Source organism: Heterodontus francisci, chromosome 26 (assembly GCF_036365525.1).
Source record: "Heterodontus francisci isolate sHetFra1 chromosome 26, sHetFra1.hap1, whole genome shotgun sequence".
In the NCBI taxonomy this organism is placed as follows: domain Eukaryota; kingdom Metazoa; phylum Chordata; class Chondrichthyes; order Heterodontiformes; family Heterodontidae; genus Heterodontus; species Heterodontus francisci.
In genome coordinates, this window is record NC_090396.1 from 16,191,597 (window position 1) to 16,211,852 (window position 20,256).

At 43.8% G+C, this 20,256-nt stretch overlaps 1 protein-coding gene across 1 annotated transcript in view; it reads right to left on the reverse strand.

Annotated features, from left to right (window-relative positions):
* Window positions 1-2,897: 2,897 nt before the first annotated feature.
* The window catches only part of myo15b (myosin XVB), a 183,697-nt gene continuing 166,338 nt past the window's right edge, over window positions 2,898-20,256 (reverse strand). The window contains exons 40-42 of the mRNA XM_068058629.1: window positions 14,459-14,592; window positions 11,686-11,826; window positions 2,898-3,154 (exon numbers count right to left, since the gene is read on the reverse strand). Coding sequence (XP_067914730.1) covers window positions 3,089-3,154; window positions 11,686-11,826; window positions 14,459-14,592 — 341 coding nt within the window. The 3' untranslated portion in view covers window positions 2,898-3,088. The remainder of the gene's footprint in view (window positions 3,155-11,685; window positions 11,827-14,458; window positions 14,593-20,256) is intronic.

Below are 20,256 nucleotides of genomic sequence, written 5' to 3' on the forward strand. Positions count from 1 at the left end.
TCTGATAGATGATACCTCGAACAGTGCAACAGTGCTTCAGTACTGCCTCAGTGGCAGCCTGGATTTTGTGTTCAAGTCTCTGTAATGGGATGTGAATCTATGACCTTCTGGCTACAGCTATTAAGTTATAACCTGCGATACAATCTAACACAGGATTAATTATAAAATTTGGTTGCAAAGATCATTGTCAGAGAGAATTTCAGCAAATTTTGAAACACAGCACTGAGGATGACCCTGAATGACCACCATGATGAGATCATCTGATATTCCCAAGGAATCCAGCCCCTAATTAGTTAGAGAACTGGGAGCCAAGCCATGCCAGTGCCACTATTCAAGGGATGGCAATCAAACCCTATCAACTTAAAATGATGAATGTGCATGATTTTTTTCTGATTGAGAAGTAGCTCAAGGTCATTGAGCTCAGCCTGACACTGGCTCCCTGTTCCCTCAAGCATTAATTTGTATTCATTGGTCTCTTTCAGATTTCTCCCACAGCCCTGTGGCATCCTGCCTCTGCAACCTGCTCCAGCCTTAAATCTCCTCTCTACACTCTTTGTTCTTCTAACCCCGGTCTTGTTTGCATATCTTCTTCGCCCCACCACTGATGTCAAAGCCTTTAGCCATCTTAACCCGATTATCAGGAGCTTCCTACTAAACTCCTTCCCCTCTCCACTTTTAAAAGCTTTATCAAAATCTATCTTTTTAACCAAGCCTTTGGTCACCTGTGCTTATGCTTGCAACATGGCTCAGCACCTGGCATTTATTCCTTTAGCTTTTCCCTCCACTGCACCCCTCTCCTACTCACCATGTAAATCATCTTCTAACATTAAAGGCACTATATAAATATACATTTTGTTGATATGAATGTTTTGTATTATCAATCATAAAATAATCACACCCTCTATTTCTGGTTAATCTGTATCCAGGGTTTGATTTCCATCCCTTGAGTAGTGTCATTGGTATGGTTTGGATACTACCAGTGGCATGGTTTGGATACTGCCACTGGCATGGTTTGGATACTACCAGTGGCATGGTTTGGATACTGCCACTGGCATGGTTTGGATACTACCAGTGGCATGGTTTGGATACTGCCACTGGCACGGTTTGGATACTGCCACTGGCACGGTTTGGATACTGCCACTGGCACGGTTTGCATACTGCCACTGGCACGGTTTGGATACTGCCACTGGCACGGTTTGGATACTGCCACTGGCACGGTTTGGATACTGCCACTGGCACGGTTTGGATACTACCAGTGGCATGGTTTGGATATTACCAGTGGCATGGTTTGGATATTACCAGTGGCATGGTTTTGATACTGCCACTGGCATGGTTTGGATACTGCCACTGGCATGGTTTGGATACTGCCAGTGGCATGGTTTGGATATTACCAGTGGCATGGTTTGGATATTACCAGTGGCATGGTTTGGATACTACCAGTGGCATGGTTTGGATACTGCCACTGGCATGGTTTGGATACTGCCAGTGGCATGGTTTGGATATTACCAGTGGCATGGTTTGGATACTGCCACTGGCATGGTTTGGATACTGCCACTGGCATGGTTTGGATACTGCCACTGGCATGGTTTGGATATTACCAGTGGCATGGTTTGGATGCTGCCACTGGCATGGTTTGGATACTACCAGTGGCATGGTTTGGATATTACCAGTGGCATGGTTTGGATATTACCAGTGGCATGGTTTGGATATTACCAGTGGCATGGTTTGGATACTGCCACTGGCATGGTTTGGATACTACCAGTGGCATGGTTTGGATACTGCCACTGGCATGGTTTGGATACTACCAGTGGCATGGTTTGGATATTACCAGTGGCATGGTTTGGATACTGCCACTGGCATGGTTTGGATACTGCCACTGGCATGGTTTGGATACTGCCACTGGCATGGTTTTGCTCCCAGGCTGCATTCTCAATTAGTTAACAAGTTGATGAAAAAATTCTGTGATGCCGGCTAGTGGTTATCCCTGGGTTCCTGGTATGTGACTGACAGGTCCAAGCCACACTACTGATAATACCTCAACATTAAATGACAGAAAGCTTTGCCTTTTGGCCCTCACATCTGGGTTGATGCCGACCCTGGGGAGCACTGGCCTGCAGACCGATTTACAATAGGTTTGCTTCACACTCAGACTTCCCTTGGCAAATGCCAACGTCCGGCAGCAGCGCGCAAGCGTAGTAATGGGACAGTCATTGTACGCAAGCGTAAAAATGACACCAGCCTACACTACGCATGCGTAGATGTCGGGCGGGAATGGCGCTGCTGGCAGACGGTCACTTAGCAACATCGAGGGGCTGCTGCAGGTTGCAATCATTTGTCCTGCTTTTAAGTAGGAATTTTTGTGTAATTCTCCATTGTGCTAGATTTAGGAACTAAACACCCCTGTGCATCTCTGGCCGCTGGACTGGCACTGCAACAATTTTCATATCCTCATCCTTATTTTCAAATCCCTCCATCCCCATAACCCTCTGAGATATCTGCACTCCTCTAATACTGGCCTCTTGTGCATCCCCAGTTTTAATTGCTGAACCATTGGTGGCCTTGCCCAAGACCCTAAGCTCTGGAATTCCCTCGCTAACCGTCTCAGCCTCTGAACCTTACTTTCCTTCCCCCTTTAAGACACTCCTTAAAACCTACCTTTTTGATCAAGACTTTTGTCATCTCTCCTAATATTTCCTTATGTAGATCATTCTCAAATTTTGTTTTATAATGCTCCTGAGAAGTTTTGTTATGTTACAGGCGTTATATAAATGCAAATTGTTGTAAACATCAACACAGCTGGCTGCAGCGGCTGTGAGTTATAGGATTTCACCACTTGCTACCTAAAGCCAACAAAGGCCACAAATACAACACCTCACACCGGGCAAAGTTGTGGCCACTCCCTTTTTAATTATCTCTTTATTATACAATCAAAGGAAGGGTACAGTCATAGCCACTATCCACAGCTCCGTACCCATGTCAATTGTCAGGGAAGATGGTGAGCGTCTCATCCTGCTCCTAACAGACAAGTACTTGTGTTTTAGCAGGTATATTAGAGCTTCTGTCTGGTGGAATCTTACGCCATGTGTAGTCACATGTAGGTCTGCAGTAAAATCTCATCCAGGATCATTGCAATCGTGTGACAGAGTTCCTTGGCCTGGGGAAAAACATAATGGCACCTGTCAAAACAATGGTTCTTGCTATAACCCCACCGTCTGCTGGAAATGCTGACTTCTTGTCGTTTGGTTCCACAGTTGTGGGGCAATCTTCAGTACTTCATCCAAGTGCCCATTCTTCATATAACCTTGACAATTGGAGGCTGGATTATCCTCAATTTACCCTAGAAGGGTCATAAAGGAATTTCTATCCACCCTTCCCCCACCCCACAAACAGTGACTCCAGCTCAGCTTCCTCTTTGGGCAATGCCATATGCAGGGTGAGCTCCTGGTGGGACCTCCACCAGCAAGGGGGAGCCAGAGACTGCTGAGGAGACCAATGCGGCAGTGCTGAAGCAGATCACCCACTGCAACATCAGAGGAGGCAAGAGATATAACTAAAGGTCAGAAGTGTGCCAAAAATATTGAAGGCCTCAGACTGGTCAGGGACCTTCAACAGGTGGTGAGGTTTTGGGGCCATGGGAAAGGAGAGGGGGATACTACTAGACTCGCCAACCAAGTAGTGGGCTTGAGCACTGCTACCCTGAGGTTGGAAGTATTAAAGCCAGCACAAAGGGAAATTGGGTAGTTTACCATGCCTTCATGGGTTACATATGGAGGGCAAGAAAGGGCTGAGTGGTGGCCTTCTCAGCCTAAGCTAAGGAAAATAGGAGTTTAGGTGGCAGCCGTAGGCCTTGCTGCCCAATTGTGCTTTATTTACCGATTTGGGGCTGTATTGTAAATTCAGGCCTGAGAGTTAGCAAGTTAAATGACTGTGGAGGGCATTACCGTCCAGCCTAAAATTCCGTCATCACTTTAGAGCATGGCTACCCGACCTGAACTCGACGGGACCTGACGACATGTCGGGTGCGGGTCGGGTCAGGTCGCTCTCCGGGTCTGGCATTTGGGCTCAGGTCGGGTTTCATTTGCAGATCCGAGCCAGCCTTTACATCACTTAACATTGGTTTGTGTATTTTCCAATAGTGATCACTGGATCAAGGGGTGGGACTCCTGACTGATGTTCCCATCCCATTCAGTGTTGAAGGCTTGCGACTGGGTGACATCAGACTGTGGATTGAAGCTGGCACCTTTCTGATCAGTATAGCTCAGTACCACACTAGGCAGTTTAGAGCTGAACACTGGGGGAACTATATGTCATCCTTGATGTGGAACTGAAGTTTTATTCAGTTACTTACACTCTATTTTTCTCATTTACAGTTACTTGACAGTGATAAACATTGTGTGAATTCTGCATTATTTCAGTTTCCTCGATCACAGTACATGGGCTTGCAACACAAAACTGCCCATATTTTGGCACTAATTGTCAATATTACTCAAGGGAGGTCAGGGTGGCTAGTGTTGTGGCTCAGATACATTGCTGGAGCTTTACTCTGCTATTGATAACTTGGAAGTGCTTGATGCTGAAACTGAGTGCCTGAAATGTAAAATGTCCTGTTCAGCAACGCTAACGCCCCTCACCTTAACTAACCTCATGAATAAAATATGAACCACAAGTAATTCACTGAGCAAGGACAGCCCATTTATCAAAAGTATCTTACCTAATTTTATTCAGTTTTACTAATAAAGCATTAGCCTGCTGTGACCTGGAAGCCTGTTACTACAGTGACATTCCTCATATTAATACCTTGTCCTGCAACATACCATACCCCATATTGTTACATCCTGTGTTTTTCATTTAAATGCTTTGCATTTCTTGCAGTAACTCCCCTTATCCTTCACTGTAATGACTTACACACCTTGCTGTCATACCACTCACTAACACTGCACTGTACCATCTGCTAAGTTCCATTGTAATACACCTTATGATAGAATAGCAGTAAATGCCTGAGCAAGTTATCTCAATGTTACCTTCAATTCTTCCCTTATCTACCTCAGATTTACTCACACCACCACTTGGTGCATCCACCACACAAGCACGAGTCATTGACCTGGATTCTCTTCCTCAGGACAATATTTTGGCAAAGTTGTACTTCTACTCCTCCCTGCTTCTGTGCCCGCTGTAATGCCAACTCAATTCCTGGGTTGGGGCTCATTAGAGAGGCATGATGAGTTCCTGGCAGGTTTCCTGCCATCAAGAGGGAGCCTGTCAGTGAGGACAGCAGAATCCTGGCAGTTCTGCAGCACCAGAAAATACAAAGAAGGATTTGCCCTCAAGGATTTGGTTGAGACCAAAGCCTTCAGCAGGTGTTTTTCTGGGGCCATCTGGAGGGTGAGGAGGCCACTACAAAGCCACCTTCCTAGGAAGGAGCAGTGTGTCAGAAAGGAAAATTCACCAGGACCACAGATCCTGTCCCCTCCCCCAGCAGTGACAGTGGGGGGTGGGGCAGGAATTTCCAGTCTGGTGGAGGCTGCAGCATGTCTCACTGGCCAAATTCTCCGCCACAACCCCACAATGTAGTGCCAACGGATCTGGATCTGATAAGTATCTCAATATTTAACCTTTTAAAGGTTTTTTCCTCCTGAGATGAGGGAAGGATAATTGAAAGTTACCATTTCAGGCACCCAGTGTCAACATCAAGTATATTTACGTGCAGAGTAAGGCTCCTATCCCAATAACTCTCTTTACTCTGCCCCAACAGTGATCCTCAGACACAAACTAAGAAGAGCATCGCCTCTTGTACCAGTATGTCATTTTTGCATTTCTGTTATACCTATCTATACCCAGAGAGAGACAGAAAGTGGCCTTTCTGAGCAGTGTGCAGATTGCAAGCTGAATGTGGAGATTTGAGTTTGGTGAGTGTGGATTTTAAGCTTTGTTATCTTTATAAAAGTCTGGTCTGCAGTTAGCATTTTACTGGGATTTACCCTCTAGATAAAGTAGGGTTAAGAAAATAAAGTAGGGTTAAGAAAGTAAAGTAGGGTTAAGAAAGTAAAGTAAGTTTCTTAAAGTCTTAGGCAGAGATTAACAGGCTCTACTGCAGAGTAGCTGATCAGTTAAGCAGCTGACCAGTTAAGTCTGGTTGCTGCAGTTTCAGCTTCAAAGGGTATAAATACAGAGGTCTGGGTGCAAATCATGTGCAGATTGCAAGATGAGTGTGGAGATTTGAGTTTGGTGAGTGGCGAGTTCGGTGAAACGGGGAGGAGGTGCTCCATTTTTCTACTTTTTTTCGTGCTTTTTTAACCCTGCAGTATTTGGTTCTTGCTTCGGTACAGTGGAAAGAGCTGTTTGGTGAGTAACTGGTAAGTTATTCTACTTAGAATAAATAGTCTGTAAAGTTAAGGTATGACAGGGCAGCTCTGCCAAGTGGAATGTACAGCCTGTGGCATGTGGGAAGTCATGGACGCACCATGTGTCCTAGACAAACACATCCGCAGGAAGTGTCACTGGCTGCAGAAGTTTGAGCTCCGGGTTTCGGAACTTGAGTGACGGCTGGAGTCACTGTTGTGCATCTGCGAGGTGGAGGACTATGTGGATAGCACACTTAGGGAGGTGGTCACACTGCAGGTTAGGAGCATGCAGGCAGATAGGGAATGGGTGACTGCCAGGTAGTCTAAGAGAACCTGGTAAGTTGTGCAGAAGTCCCCTGATATGATCTCACTCACTAATTGGTTTTCCATTTTGGATACTGCTGAGGGTGATAGTTCCTGAGGGGAGTACAATCAGAGCCAGGTTTGTGGCACCACAGGTGGCTCAGCTGCACAGGAGGGGAGGAAGAAGAGTGGAAGAGCAATAGTGATAGGGGATTTGTTAGTTAGGGGAACAGACAGGCGTTTCTGCAGCAGTAAACGTGAGAAAGAAGAACAGATATGTAGGCAAATCTCTGAGAAGTGCAAGAACAATAGGTTAGTAATAGTCAGGGACTTTAATTACCCCAGTATTAACTGGGATAGTTTTAGTGTGAAAGGAATTTAGGGAGCAGGATTCTTGAGGTGCATTCAGGAGAACTTTTTTGCTCAGTATGTAGCAAGTCCAACAAGAGAGGGCGCAGTTTTAGTTTTAGGAAATGAAAATGGGCAGGTGGAAGGAGTGGCAGTGGGAGAGCATTTTGGTGGTACTGATCATAATTCAGTCAGTTTTAACATAATTATGGAAAAGGATAGAGATAGAACAGGAGTTAGAGTTCTCAATTGGGGCAAGGCCTATTTTACTAAACTGAGGAGTGATTTAGCGAACGTGGACTGGAAACAGCTACTTGAAGGTAAATCAGTGTCAGAACAGTAGGAGGCATTCAAAGGGGAGATTCAAGGGGTTCAGGGTAAACATGTTCCCACAAAGAAAAAGGATGAGGCGGCCAAATCTAGAGCCCCATGGATGTCAAGGAGTCTCCATGGTAAGATAAGGCAGAAAAGGAAAGCTTATATCCGACACTGAGAACTCAATAATACAGAAAGCCGAGAGGAGTATAGAAAGTGGAGGGGTTAAATCAAAAAGGAAATTCGGAAAGCAAAGAGAGGACATGAAAGAATGTTGGCAAGCGAAATCAAGGTGAACCCAAAGGTGAAGGGTCTATTCACCTTCGCAGAGAGGTCAGTGATGAGGGGGCATAGATTTAAAGTGATTGGTAGAAAGATTAGAGGGGAGATGAGGAAAAACTTTTTCACCCAGAGGGTGGTGATGGTCTAGAACTCACTGCCTGAAAGGGTAGTTGAGGCAGAGACCCTCAACTCATTCAAAAGGAGTCTGGATATGCACCTCAAGTGCCGTAAGCTGCTGGGCTACGGACGAAATGGCTAGATGGTGGGATTAGAATAGGTGGATTGTTTTTCAGCCAGCAGAGAATCGATGGGCCAAGTGGCCTCTTTCTGTGCCTTAAACTTTCTATGATTCTATGACTCCAGGATGCTGAGTTGCCTCCGTGGTGTCGGGGTTAAGGATGCCACGGAGCATCTGCAGTACATTCTTCTGGAGGAGGATGAATAGCCGGAGGTCGTGGTCCACATTGGTACCAATGACATAGTAAGAAGGGGATGAGGTCCTGAAAGCAGATTTTAGGGAGCTAGGAAGGAAATTAAAAATCAGGACCTCAAAAACGGTAATCTCAGGATTACTCCCAGTTCCACGTACAAGTGAGCATAGGAATAGGAGAATTGAGCGATTGTACAAGTGGCTGGAGAATTAGTCTAGGAAGGAGGGTATCAGATTTCTGAGACATTGGGGCTGGTTCTGAGGCAGGTGGGACCTGCACAAGATGTACAGGTTGCATCTTAGCAGGACTGGGATGAATATCATCACAGGGAGATTTGCTAGTGCTGTTGGGGAGGGTTTAAACTAAATTGTCAGGGGGATGGGAACCTGAGAGGGAGCTCAGATTGGAGGGAAGCAAAACTGGTAACTTGTCAGGGGTGTGGGAACCAGGAGCAAGTATCAGAGAGGAATACCAAGGTGCACAGAATACCGGGGGAGATAGATAGCACAAGAGTAGGGAATAGTAAGTTATTAGGTGGGGTCAGAGTAAGGGAGAAAGCAATAAAGTCTGAATCAGGGTTAATGTGCATTTATGTGAATGCATGGAGTGTGGTTAATAAGATTGGTGAGGTACAGGCGCAGATTGTCGTGTGGAAATATGATGTTATGGCTATAACAGAGACCTGACTCAAGGAAGGGTGTTAAATATTCCTGGATACAAGTTGTTCAGGAAAGATAGGAAAGGGAATAAAGGGGGAGGGGTGGCAGTATTGATTAAGGAGAGCATTGCAGTGCTGGAGAAAAAGGATGTCCCAGAGGGGTCGAGGCCAGAATCAATTTGGTTAGAGCTAAGGAACAAAAAAGGTGCAGTTACATTGATCGGTGTTGTCAATAGGCCACCAACTAGTGTGATGGACGTGGAGGAACAAATTTGCAAGGAAATTACAGAGAGGTGCAAAAATTATAGTGTAGTTATAATGGGAGACTTTAATTATTCAAACATCGACTGGGATAATAGTAGGGTAAAGGGCCGTGAGGGGCAAGAGTTCCTAGAGTGTGTTTAGGAAAATTTTCTACAACAGTATGTTGCTACTTCAACGAGAAAGGAGGCACTGCTAGACCTGGTTCCTGGGAATGAGGTGGGCCAAGTGGATCAAGTATCAGTAGGAGAACATTTAGGAGATAGTGATCATTGTATCATAATGTTTAGGCTGACTATGGAAAAGGACAAAGAGCAATTCAGGGTAAGAATTATGAACGGGGGGAAGGCCAACTTCAATGGGGTAAGAATGAGCTGGGGCAAATAAATTGGAGTCAAAAGCTGGCAGGAAAACTGGCAGATGAACAACGGGCTACCTTCAAAGAAGAGATAGTTCAGGCAGAGTCAAGGTCTGTTCCCTTGAAATGGAAAAATAGGACAAACAAATCCAGAGCTCCCTGGATGACAAAAGAGGTAGAGATTAAGATAAAGAAGAAAATGTGTGCTTATGACAGATGTCAGGTAGAAAATATTATTGAGAACCAGGCTGAATATAGAAGGTCCAGAGTGAAAAAGCAAATAAGAGAAGCAAAGAGAGAGTATGAAAAGAGACTGGCAGCTAACATTAAAGGAAATCCCAAAGTTTTCGATAGGCATATAAATGGTAAACGGTGGTAAAAGGAGGAGTGGGGCCGATTTGGGACTAGAAAATAGATTTAAACGTGGCGGCAGAGGGCATAGCTGAGATATTAAATGAATACTTTGCATCTGTCTTTACCAAGGAAGAAGCTGCAACCCAGGCAATGTTGAAAGAGGAGGTAAGTCAGACACTAGAGGGGTTTAAAATTGATAAAGAGGAAGTATTAGATAGGCTGTCTGTACTTAAAGTGGATAAGACATCAGGACCAGATGAAATGCATCCAAGAATACTGAGGGAAGTGAGGGTGGAAATCGCTGGGGCACTGGCCATAATTTTTCAGTCTTCCTTAGAATCCAGAATGGTGCCAGAGTACTGGAGAATTGCAAACATTACACCCTTGTTCAAAAAAGGGTGTAAAGATGAGCCCATCAACTACAGGCCAGTCAGTTTAACTTTGGTGTTGGGAAAATTTCTAGAAAAAATAATTCAGGACAAAATCAATAGTCACATGGACAAATGCAAGTTAATTAAGGAAAGCCAGCATGGATTTGTTAAGGGAAAATCATGTTTAAGTAACTTGATGGAGTTTTTTGAGGAGGTAACATAGAGGGTTGATGAGGGCAATGCTGTTGACGTGGTGTATATGGATTTTCAAAGGCGTTTGATACAGTCCCACACAACAGACTTGTGAGCAAACTTGTAGCTCATGGAGTAAAAGGGACAGTAGCAACATGGATACAAAATTGGCTGAGTGACAGGAAACAAAGAGTAGTGGTTAATGGATGTTTTTTGGGCTGGAGGAAGGTTTGCAGTGGAGTTCCCCAGGGATCAGTGTTGGGACCCTTACTTTTCCTGATATATATATTTATGCCCTAGACCTTGATGTACAGGGCACAGTTTCGAAGTTTGCCGATGATACGAAACTTGGAAGCATTGTGAACTGTGAGGAGGATAATGGCGAACTGCAAAAGGACATGGGCAACTTGTTGGAATGGGCAGACAGGTGGCAGATGAAGTTCAATACAGAGAAATGTGAAGCGATTCATTTTGGTAGGAAGAACATGGAAAGACAATATAAAATAAAAGTTACAATTCTAAAAGGGGTGCAGGAACAGAGGGACCTGGGTGTATATGTGCACAAGTCATTGAAGGTGGCAGGGCAGGTTGAGAGAGCGGTTAAAGCATACAGTATCATCTGCTTTATTAATAGGGGCATAGAGTACAAAAACAAGGAAGTTATGTTGAACTTGTATAAGCCACTAGCTCGGCTTCAGTTGGAGTATTGCGTCCAGTCCTGGGTGCCCCACCTTAGGAAAGACTGAGGGCATTGGAGAGAGTGCAGAAAAGATTCACAAGAATGGTTCCAGGGATGAGGAACTTCAGTTATTAAGATAGATTGGAGACATTAGGAATGTTTTCCTTGGAGAAGAGAAGGCTGAGAGGTGATTTGGTAGAGGTATTCAAAATAATGAGGGGTCTGGACAGAGAAAATAGAGAGAAACTGTTCCCACTCGTGAAAGGACCAAGAGCGAGAGATTTAAAGTATTTATTAAGAGAAGCAAAAATAACATGAGGAAATGCTTTTTCATGCAGCAAGTGGTTAAGATCTAGAATGTGCTGCCAGAGAACGTGGTGGAGGCAGGTTCATTGGAAGCATTCAAAAGGGAATTAGACAGTGATATGAAAAGTAAGAACGTGCAGGGTTACGGGGAGAAGGCAGGGGAATGGAACTGAGGGAGTTGCTCTTTCAGAGCCATTGTGGAAACGATGGGCTGAATGGCCTCCTTCTGCACTGTAACGATTCTGTGATTCTATGGACCAGCAGTAGGCACTAAATTAGGAGTAGCTTTGTACTGCATACTAATTAAGAACTGGATTCAGGCTGCCCACATATATCTCACATGGCACCTTTACAGCCAGTAGACATCCCCTCAGTCTGTGCTGGAATTTAATCGAGGAACTGGTGATTAAAGGCCAACTCATTGGCTCATTCTGCCACCTACTGTGGTATTTTACACTTAGCTTTGATCTGTGACCTTACTCTTACCTCTTTCAGTTCGAAGGAGATTTTCTGTTGTTTGATTGGAGAGCTAAAATTAACTTCCATCTCTGGGAGTTTTGATGCATTGGATGGCTGCAAGTAGCGCATCGCCTGGATCTCCTTCAGAGGGATTGTCAGGATATCATCCTGCAAAAGATTATAGATTGTACAGATCAGGCATGCTTATAAATTGTGGAGTGTGAGGTATAGGGATATGTTCATAAAACAGGCAGCACGCTGCAATCATGATCATATAATGTGCAGTGTTTGGCCCAGACGTGTTCATATAATGGCGGTGATTGGTGCTGATATGTTTAAATAGTAGGCAATACTAAGTGCAGGCCTATTCATGTAAAGGATAGTGCTCAATGTAGATGTGTTCACATAGTGGGTAGCACTTTTCAACAAGATAAATTCTGCTAATTTGTGAGCTTTATCTCTCTGTGGATTTGAGCAGAAAATCTAACTCTGTACTGACCTTCCTAGTGAATCTGTGAAGGCATTGCTCTTCTATAAAGTCACGATTGACTCAGTTTGCTTGGTACCTTTGGGTAGGAGCCCTCCTCCTGTAATTTTGTCTTACTTCCCTGGTATGCTGCATTTCCTACTCATTTTCATCTTTATCCCCCAAGTAGTTCAGGCACAGTAGGACCCTGAAGATGCCACCCATTGTACAAGCATAGTGGTGACAGACAAGAATTGGGTCCCACAACATGAAAAAAATATTGGCAAATAAAATCAAGGAAATCCCAAAGATGTTTTATAACTACATAAAGAGCAAAAGAACAAATAAGGAAAAAGTAGGGCCGATTAAAGACGAAAAAAGTAACCCATGTCCAATGTTCCCTCTAAGTTGTGTGGCCGCACGGTATCCCTGAATGTTCCCGTGCAGGCTGTGCAGCCGCTTTTCTGATTCCACCGATCCCACATAGTGAGACCCACTAATATCCTATTCTTTGATGCTGCTTTGCAACTCCTTTAATTATGTCCTGCAAACAGTGGCTACTTTCTTATCACCAAATTTAATGGGTGCTACTTTCACCCACTTCACATGTGGCGTAGCATGTAGATGGCATTACGCTATCACTTCCTGCTCAGTAAGATATGGATCGAATCTCCCTACTGAATCTCCTGGACATTATGGTGCCAATCTTTCCCATGACTTGCCCAGAATTGCATCTTTAGTATTTGTAATGTTTAGAATTATGGACCTCTGCCCATTTTTCCATATCAGAATACCCAGGAACAAGCAGTGACAGGCATTCCGATGAGGAATATTGGGGTTTTAGTGTTAGCTCCTTAATAAACTACGAAGACCTCATAGTTGAGTTCACCACAATCTGCAAAAGGGCAATTAGGGGTGGGCAATAAATATTGACTTTGTCAGTGATGTTCACATCCCAAGAACGATTTAAAAAAAGCTTGATTTCACACATTATGTACATATATACTTTCCAGCAGGATTACTGGATGTCATGCTAGGCCTCCACCTGCCGAGAATGAGACACATTAATTTTGCCCTGAACATTGATTTTAAACTGTGAAGAGTGAAGAAAGGACTTGTTAAACAGATCAGCCGTAGTTGGAAAAGACATTTGCATATTAACAGATGGTGATTGGAAGGACAAAGAACCATTCCCTGACACATTCAACCCACAATAGACCTTGATCACCAGGTATGTAGGAGGAGCATTCCAGAGACTGCTAAGGTGATGTAATCCAAGACGTGGTCAGACCAGTTAGTCACATGACTAACCTGGTAACCTGGGTTTTCTGAATTGTACAAACAGTTTGAACTGAAAAAGTCTGTTTGCTCCTGAACTGAGAAGATCTCTCCTGTCTGCTCCCATCTCTTTCTCACAAGCCTCTGAATCCACTGAAGACACAGGAACCCCAAGAGGGAAAAGTCTCTTACAGCAAACAAGGTTTAAGAAAAACACTGGGCCCCAACGAAAAGTAAGATCTACCTACAATCAAGGATCCTACAGTGAGCACGAAGAACCGTAACAACAACTCTTCAGATATTGCCTCAAACTTTTTCACTTTATTTTTCTTCTGCTCTTTTCTGTCTCTATTTGCATGTGTGTATCGTGTATGCATGCTAGTATGGGACGCGCCGTGTATCTGTAGGTGTTAACTGAATTAGAGTTTAGGTTTAAGTTAAATAAATTACAACTTTTCTTCTTTAAGCCTAAGAAAGCCTGTTTGTGCTGGTTTCTTTGCCTTATAATTGGAAAGTGGTGAACAAGGATTCACCAAGGGGGAGCTAAAAACACAGTGTGTTTAAAATTAAACTCTGTTACGGTAAGACCAGTTGAAGGCTTAGAGGGAACCCTAGACATCTTTCTCACCTGGTCGTAACACTGGATAATTACCAGGAGTAGTAACCCTCGCTGATTTTTCCATGACTTATGCCGAAGGTATTGAGGTCAACTGTAACATCCCTATCATCTTCCCACCTGTAATCAGCTAACCCACCACTGTGCTGTATATCCATTTGTCTTCAGTGAAATTCTAATAGTCAATTAAACTCTTAAAGAAAGAGGTTGTATAGCTTGAATATGAATTAGGAAGAGTTGTTTGTATAAAATGAAAGACTTGTGTTGTGGCTACAATAACTCACTATGTATATATATATATATATATATCAGTCAGGCATCATATAACCAGTGCAATTTGGTATATTTTATGTAGACTACCAGTCTCTCACGTGTCCCCTCTACGGACATTGTTATCCAGAACAGATTTCAAGTTATTTGATATATGCAGATAACCATACCTTGGTATTATGATTTAAGACCATCAGATTTTCCTGATTGACTGCGATAATGCATGGAGTTGGAATCCAATGTTCACTGGTCTTCTTCACCATGAAGATATTGTAACCAAACAGGGGCATGGCCTTCACTGTTGCTGAGCGGAGAAAAAGAGGTTATGCGTCATTCAGAGTATGTATATGCTGAGCAGAGCATGAGAAGGAACCAGAGCTGTATCAGGGTGTGCGTCCAGTGGGGTTGTGATAGGGCTTTTTGCCCTTTTGACCTGTATTAGTGCTGCTTGACCTGTTAGACAGTGAATTGTGTAACGTTATATCTGATGTGTTGCCTTAGAACAATGAAAATGTAGCCACCCACAAATCCAATAGGATCCCATTCTCTTTATTCCACAGTAGTTCAGAGTCACTTATTTAATGTACCATAAACTGTCTGCTCAAAAAACAAAAATGGGTTTTCAGTTTTCGAGACCATTTTTCATGTCTCTGATTTAAGAGATTTTATGCTGAATATCTTCTCGTTCAGGTCCTTAAGCATAGCTGTAAATTTATTGTGTTGTCCACAACATTCCTTTCTTGGGTCCTACAACCTCTTATGAAGTCACATTACTTTAAAACAGAGGAGGCATTTCAATGTAAGATTTTCCAATAAGACCTCCCTGGGGTCCAACACATTTCAGGGACTGGGAGGGATTCCTGTGTCTCTTAACTGAAGTTATTTCGTATATTTGAAAAATTACAGGTGGTATAGGTTCTTGCATCTGGCCCCTACACAATAGGGGTTAAATTGTCTAACCCCTGACGATGGACATGGGTATTGTAGTGCGGGATTAACCTGTGCCCGTTCATTGTGTTGCAGACAGCATATTAAATTGGTGCTGCTTGCTGCTTTAAATGATTTCTGGATGCAAAAGAAAGAACAAAGAAAATTACAGCACAGGAACAGGCCCTTCGGCCCTCTAAGCCTGCGCCGATCCAGATCCTCTATCTAAACCTGTTGTCTATTTTCTAAGGGTCTGTATCTCTTTGCTTCCTGCCCATTCATGTATCTGCCTAGATACATCTTAAAAGACGCTATCGTGCCCGCGTCTACCACCTCCACTGGTAACGCGTTCCAGGCACCCACCACCCTCTGCGTAAAGAACTTTCCACGCATATCCCCCCTAAACTTTTCCCCTCTCACTTTGAACTCACTTTGCAGTGCAGGAACAAGTTTAATGATCTGACACAAGTTGTCAAGGTGAGTGAGTTCATCTTCAAATGTCATATCTTACCAACTGCACCACCAGTCTCATCCACTGCTTAATTCACTACACCCCCATCACGCACCTACCAACAATCTCTATCAATCAATAATTAACCCTCCAATTCAAATGCTTTACCTCACCCTCACACACTTAACACTGTTGTAAGCCTTGCACCCACAATTCACAGCTAACACACTGGCAGCTATTCAACTATCGCAGCCACATCACCCAAACACATTGCAGGACGCTCATGACATATTTCCCTCTTTCTTGCAGGAGCAAATGGCAAATAATAGGAGGCAGCAGAAAAGAACTGGAGGTCAGGTCCACCTGCATGGAGGAGGCAATGCTGGCCATTATGGGGAGGGCATCTCTGAGACTGTGGCTACTGCGGGACTGGAGGGTTCAATGATGAGGGTATCAGCATATCTAATCCTCTTTCTCTCATCCCACTTCTCCCTCATCCCACAATCTCTTCTGAGTCTCAAGCTGCAGAGGGTGTAAGCATGCATGCTTACTTTTTCCTCTCCCCTCACCACAACCCAATCTTTGTCACTTTTTCATTTCAGATTCCCAGTCAGAGGTGGAAGAGGAAGAATTCAATGAAGATGGAGAAACACCATCATTGAATCATACATTTGCAGTCACTAGCTCAGAGACTGACACTCTGTCTATTTTAGAGGATAAAGGAAGGACTTGCACATGGTGATACGCTGGACAGAAGTGAGCTGTAGCCAGGGTGGGGGAAAGAATAGCACAGGTGCCTGCTCGCTGAGGTCACATACTATCGCAGGAGTCAGATGGGGCTGATGGGTTTACATACCAAATGCTTGGTGCACTACAAAGCTTGACAGAAACCCTTTGTACAATGACAGGGAGCTTGGAACCCATTCTTTCCAATGTGAAATTGGTGGTCACCTCCATCAGCTCATGATGCAGCGGCTGATGGCTGATGTCACGGCTTGCATTGCAGCACAAATGGTTTCCATTAAAGGTCTGCTGTAGTGAAAGCTCAGACTGCTGCCATTGTGGTTCTGGATACCACTGTTCAAAAGGACTTCCAGGGCATCACACAAGTCCATCAATCTGCTCTGCAACAAATCAGTAGGATTGCTGATGTACTGCCCCAGGAGAATGGTAGTGGTTCCATGGAGCACGAACCTACTCTCCTTTCTCAGCATTCCTGCTACCACCTCTGCCACTCTGACAGTGCCCTCGCTGTTGCCTGTCAGCCAGCCATCCCAGACTGCAATATCTGAAGCTGAATCCTCTAGGCCTAGAGCAGCTCGAGATCGATATCCAAGGTCAGCTGCAAGTCTTCACATCGAAGGTCAGCAGTCTGCCACCATAATTGTTGCAGCCATTGGAGAAGCACCTAGTAGAAGCACTAGGATAGGCAAAGGCACATGGAAGACAGGCACTAAGGGAATGCACAAGGGTGATTGGTTTATTTTTGTCCGTATTATACCATAATTGAATTTATAAAATTGGATTACAATGTACATTTTCAGGTGGTTTTTATTTTTGTGTTGTCGGAAAGAGGATGATGTGATGGTCAGTGGTAGAGGAAAGTTAAGGAGCGTGGGAGTGTTGGTGAATGGGGAGGTGTGGTTGTGGTTATTGGTATCGCTTATGAATTATTTGATCATGTAGAGCTCAGGCAAAAAGGGACTGTCTATATTGTATCCTTCCTCTTGTGTTCCTCCATTTTCTACTGTACGTCCTCTTCCTCCATTCCTCCCCCTCCTGCTCCTTCAGCTTCTTGCCTGAAAGGTGATGGCAAGGGCTATATACTCATAATGCCAAGATTGGACAGCATGCAGCATACTTCTGCAAGCCTTGATACCTGCTCACCTGAGTACTGTAGGGCTCCTCCAGAACAGTCCAGACAGTGGAAGCCTGGCTCGAGGATGCCGAGGTTGTGCTCTGTGATATTGCTTGTGGCAGCATGCCTCTTATTGTATGCCTGCTGAGCACATGTCCATGGATTGGTATGGAGCCATGTCATGCGTGGATAACACTTGTCACCCAGTAGCCACTGTTTGACTTGCCATGGTGGGTCAAATACATGTGGTGCAGAGGTCTGCCGCAGAATGAAGGAATTGTGACTGCTACCAGGATAATGGGCATTCGCCTGCTTGTTATGCTGCCTGTGGTCATACACCAGCTGCACATCGAGGGGCTAGAATCCCTTTTAGTTCACGAAAATGGCTGCATGTGCATGAGACCTATGCAAGGCAATGTGTGTGCAGTCAGTGGCTGCCCTCACCATGGGGAAGCCTGCAACCTGACAAGCTCTTGTGCTCACTCTGCCTGCTTACCTCTGGCTAGAGGGAATGAGATTAAACAGTTTCTCTGTGAATAGATTAAGAAACAGAAGTAATAACTCAAAAGTAATAACCTCTAGATTATTACCTGAGCCACATGCAAATTGGAGTAGGGCAAATAAGATTAGAGAAATGAATGCGTGCTCAAAGACTGGTGTGGTAGAAGTGGATTCCGGTACGTGGGGCACTGGCACCAGTACTGGGAAAAGTGGGGGCTGTACCGTTGGGACGGTCTGCAACTGAACCGTGCTGGGACCGGTGTTCTAGCGAGTTGCATAACTCGTGAAGTAGAGAGGGTTTTAAACTAAATAGTGGGGGCAAGAGATCAAATTTGGGAAGATGTGGTAAATCAAAAAGTAGAGACAAGGCAAGAGAGAAAGATATTAACATGGGAAAAGATAAACAGACTGTGACAGGAAGAGACAGTGATTACAAATCTAAGAGTAAATCAGCAGACAAGGCTAGAGGTTACAAAAATAATAAAAGGCCAAAACTAAAGGCTCAGTATCTGAATGCACATAGCATTCAAAACAAAACACATGAACTGATAGTGCAAATAGAAATAAATAAGTACGATCTGACAGCCATTACAGAGACATGGCTGCAGGATGGCATAGATTGGGACCTGAATATTGAAGGGTATGTGACATTTAGGAAGGACAGGAAGCTAGGAAAAGGTGGAGGGGTGGCTCTGATAATTAATGATGGTATTAGCACAATAGAGAGGGATGGCCTAAGTTCAGGAAACCAGGATATAGAAGCGGTTTGGGTCGAGATGAGAAATGATAAAGACAAGAAATGACTTGTGGGAGTGGTGTACAGGCGCCCTAACAGCAACCACACAGTAGGACGGACTATAAAGGGAGAAATAATGGGTGCTTGTCAGAAAGGTATGGTGATAATCATGAGGGATTTTAATCCACATATAGACTGGAAAAATCAGATGGGCAAAGGTAACCTAGATGAAGAGTTCATAAAAAGTTTTTGGGATAGTTTCTTAAAACAGCACATTCTGGAGCCAACCAGAGAGCAGGGTATACTAGACCCTGTATTGAGCAATGAGATAGGATTAATTAATGACCTCATAGTGAAGGCACCCCAGGAAACAGCAATCATAAAATGATTGAATTTTACATTCAGTTTGAGGGAGAGAAGAGTGGGTCGAAGACTAGTATTTTAAACTTAAATGAGGGCAATTCTGAGGGCATGAAAGCAGAGCTAACAAAAGTGAACTGGAAAAGTAGGTTAAGGGATAGGTCAATAGAGATGCAGTGGCAGACATTTAAGGGGATATTTCAGAATACACAGAATAGATATATCCCAACGAGAAAGAAAAATTCCAAGGGGAGGACCCACCATCTGTGGTTAACTAAAACAATTAATGATAGTATCAAACTTAAAGAAAAAGCAAATAATTGAGCAAAGAGGGGTGGCAGGTCAGAAGATTGGACAGAATATAAAAAGCAGCAAAGAACGACTACAAGATTAATAAGAAGGGAAAAATTAGAGTATAAGAGAAAGCTGGCAGGAAATATAAAGACAGTAAGAGCTTCTATAGATATTTTAAAAAGAAAAAAGTTAACAAAGTGAGCATTGGTCCTCTAGAAAGTGAGTCTGGGGGATTAATAAGGGAAAATAAGGAGATGGCAGATGAATTGAACAGATATTTTGCATTGGTCTTCACCATAGAGGATACAAGTAACATCCCAGAAATAGCTGTAAATCAGGAAATGGAAGGGAGGGAGGAACTCAAGAAAGTTACAATCAGCAGGGAAGTGGTACTGAACAAATTGTTGGAGCTGCAGGCTGACAAATCCCTGGGTCCTGATGGACTTCATAGAGTCTTAAAAGAAGTGGCTAGTGAGATAGTTAATGAGTTGGTTTTGATATTCCAAAATTCCCTAGATTCGGGGAAGGTTCCATTAGAATGGAAAATAGCCAATGTAACTCCTTTATTCAAAAAGGGAGGGAGACAGAAAGCAAGAAACTACAGACCAATTAGCTTAACATCTGTCATACGGAAAATGTTAGAAGCTATTATTAAAGACATTATAGAAGGGCAGTTAGAAAAATTCCAGGTAATCAGGCAGAGTCAACATGGTTTTGTGAAAGGGAAATTATGTTTAATCAATTTATTGGAATTCTTTGAAGAAGTAACATGTGCTGTGGATAAAGGGGAACTGGTGGATGTACTGTACTTAGATTTCCAGAAGACATTTGATAAGGTGCC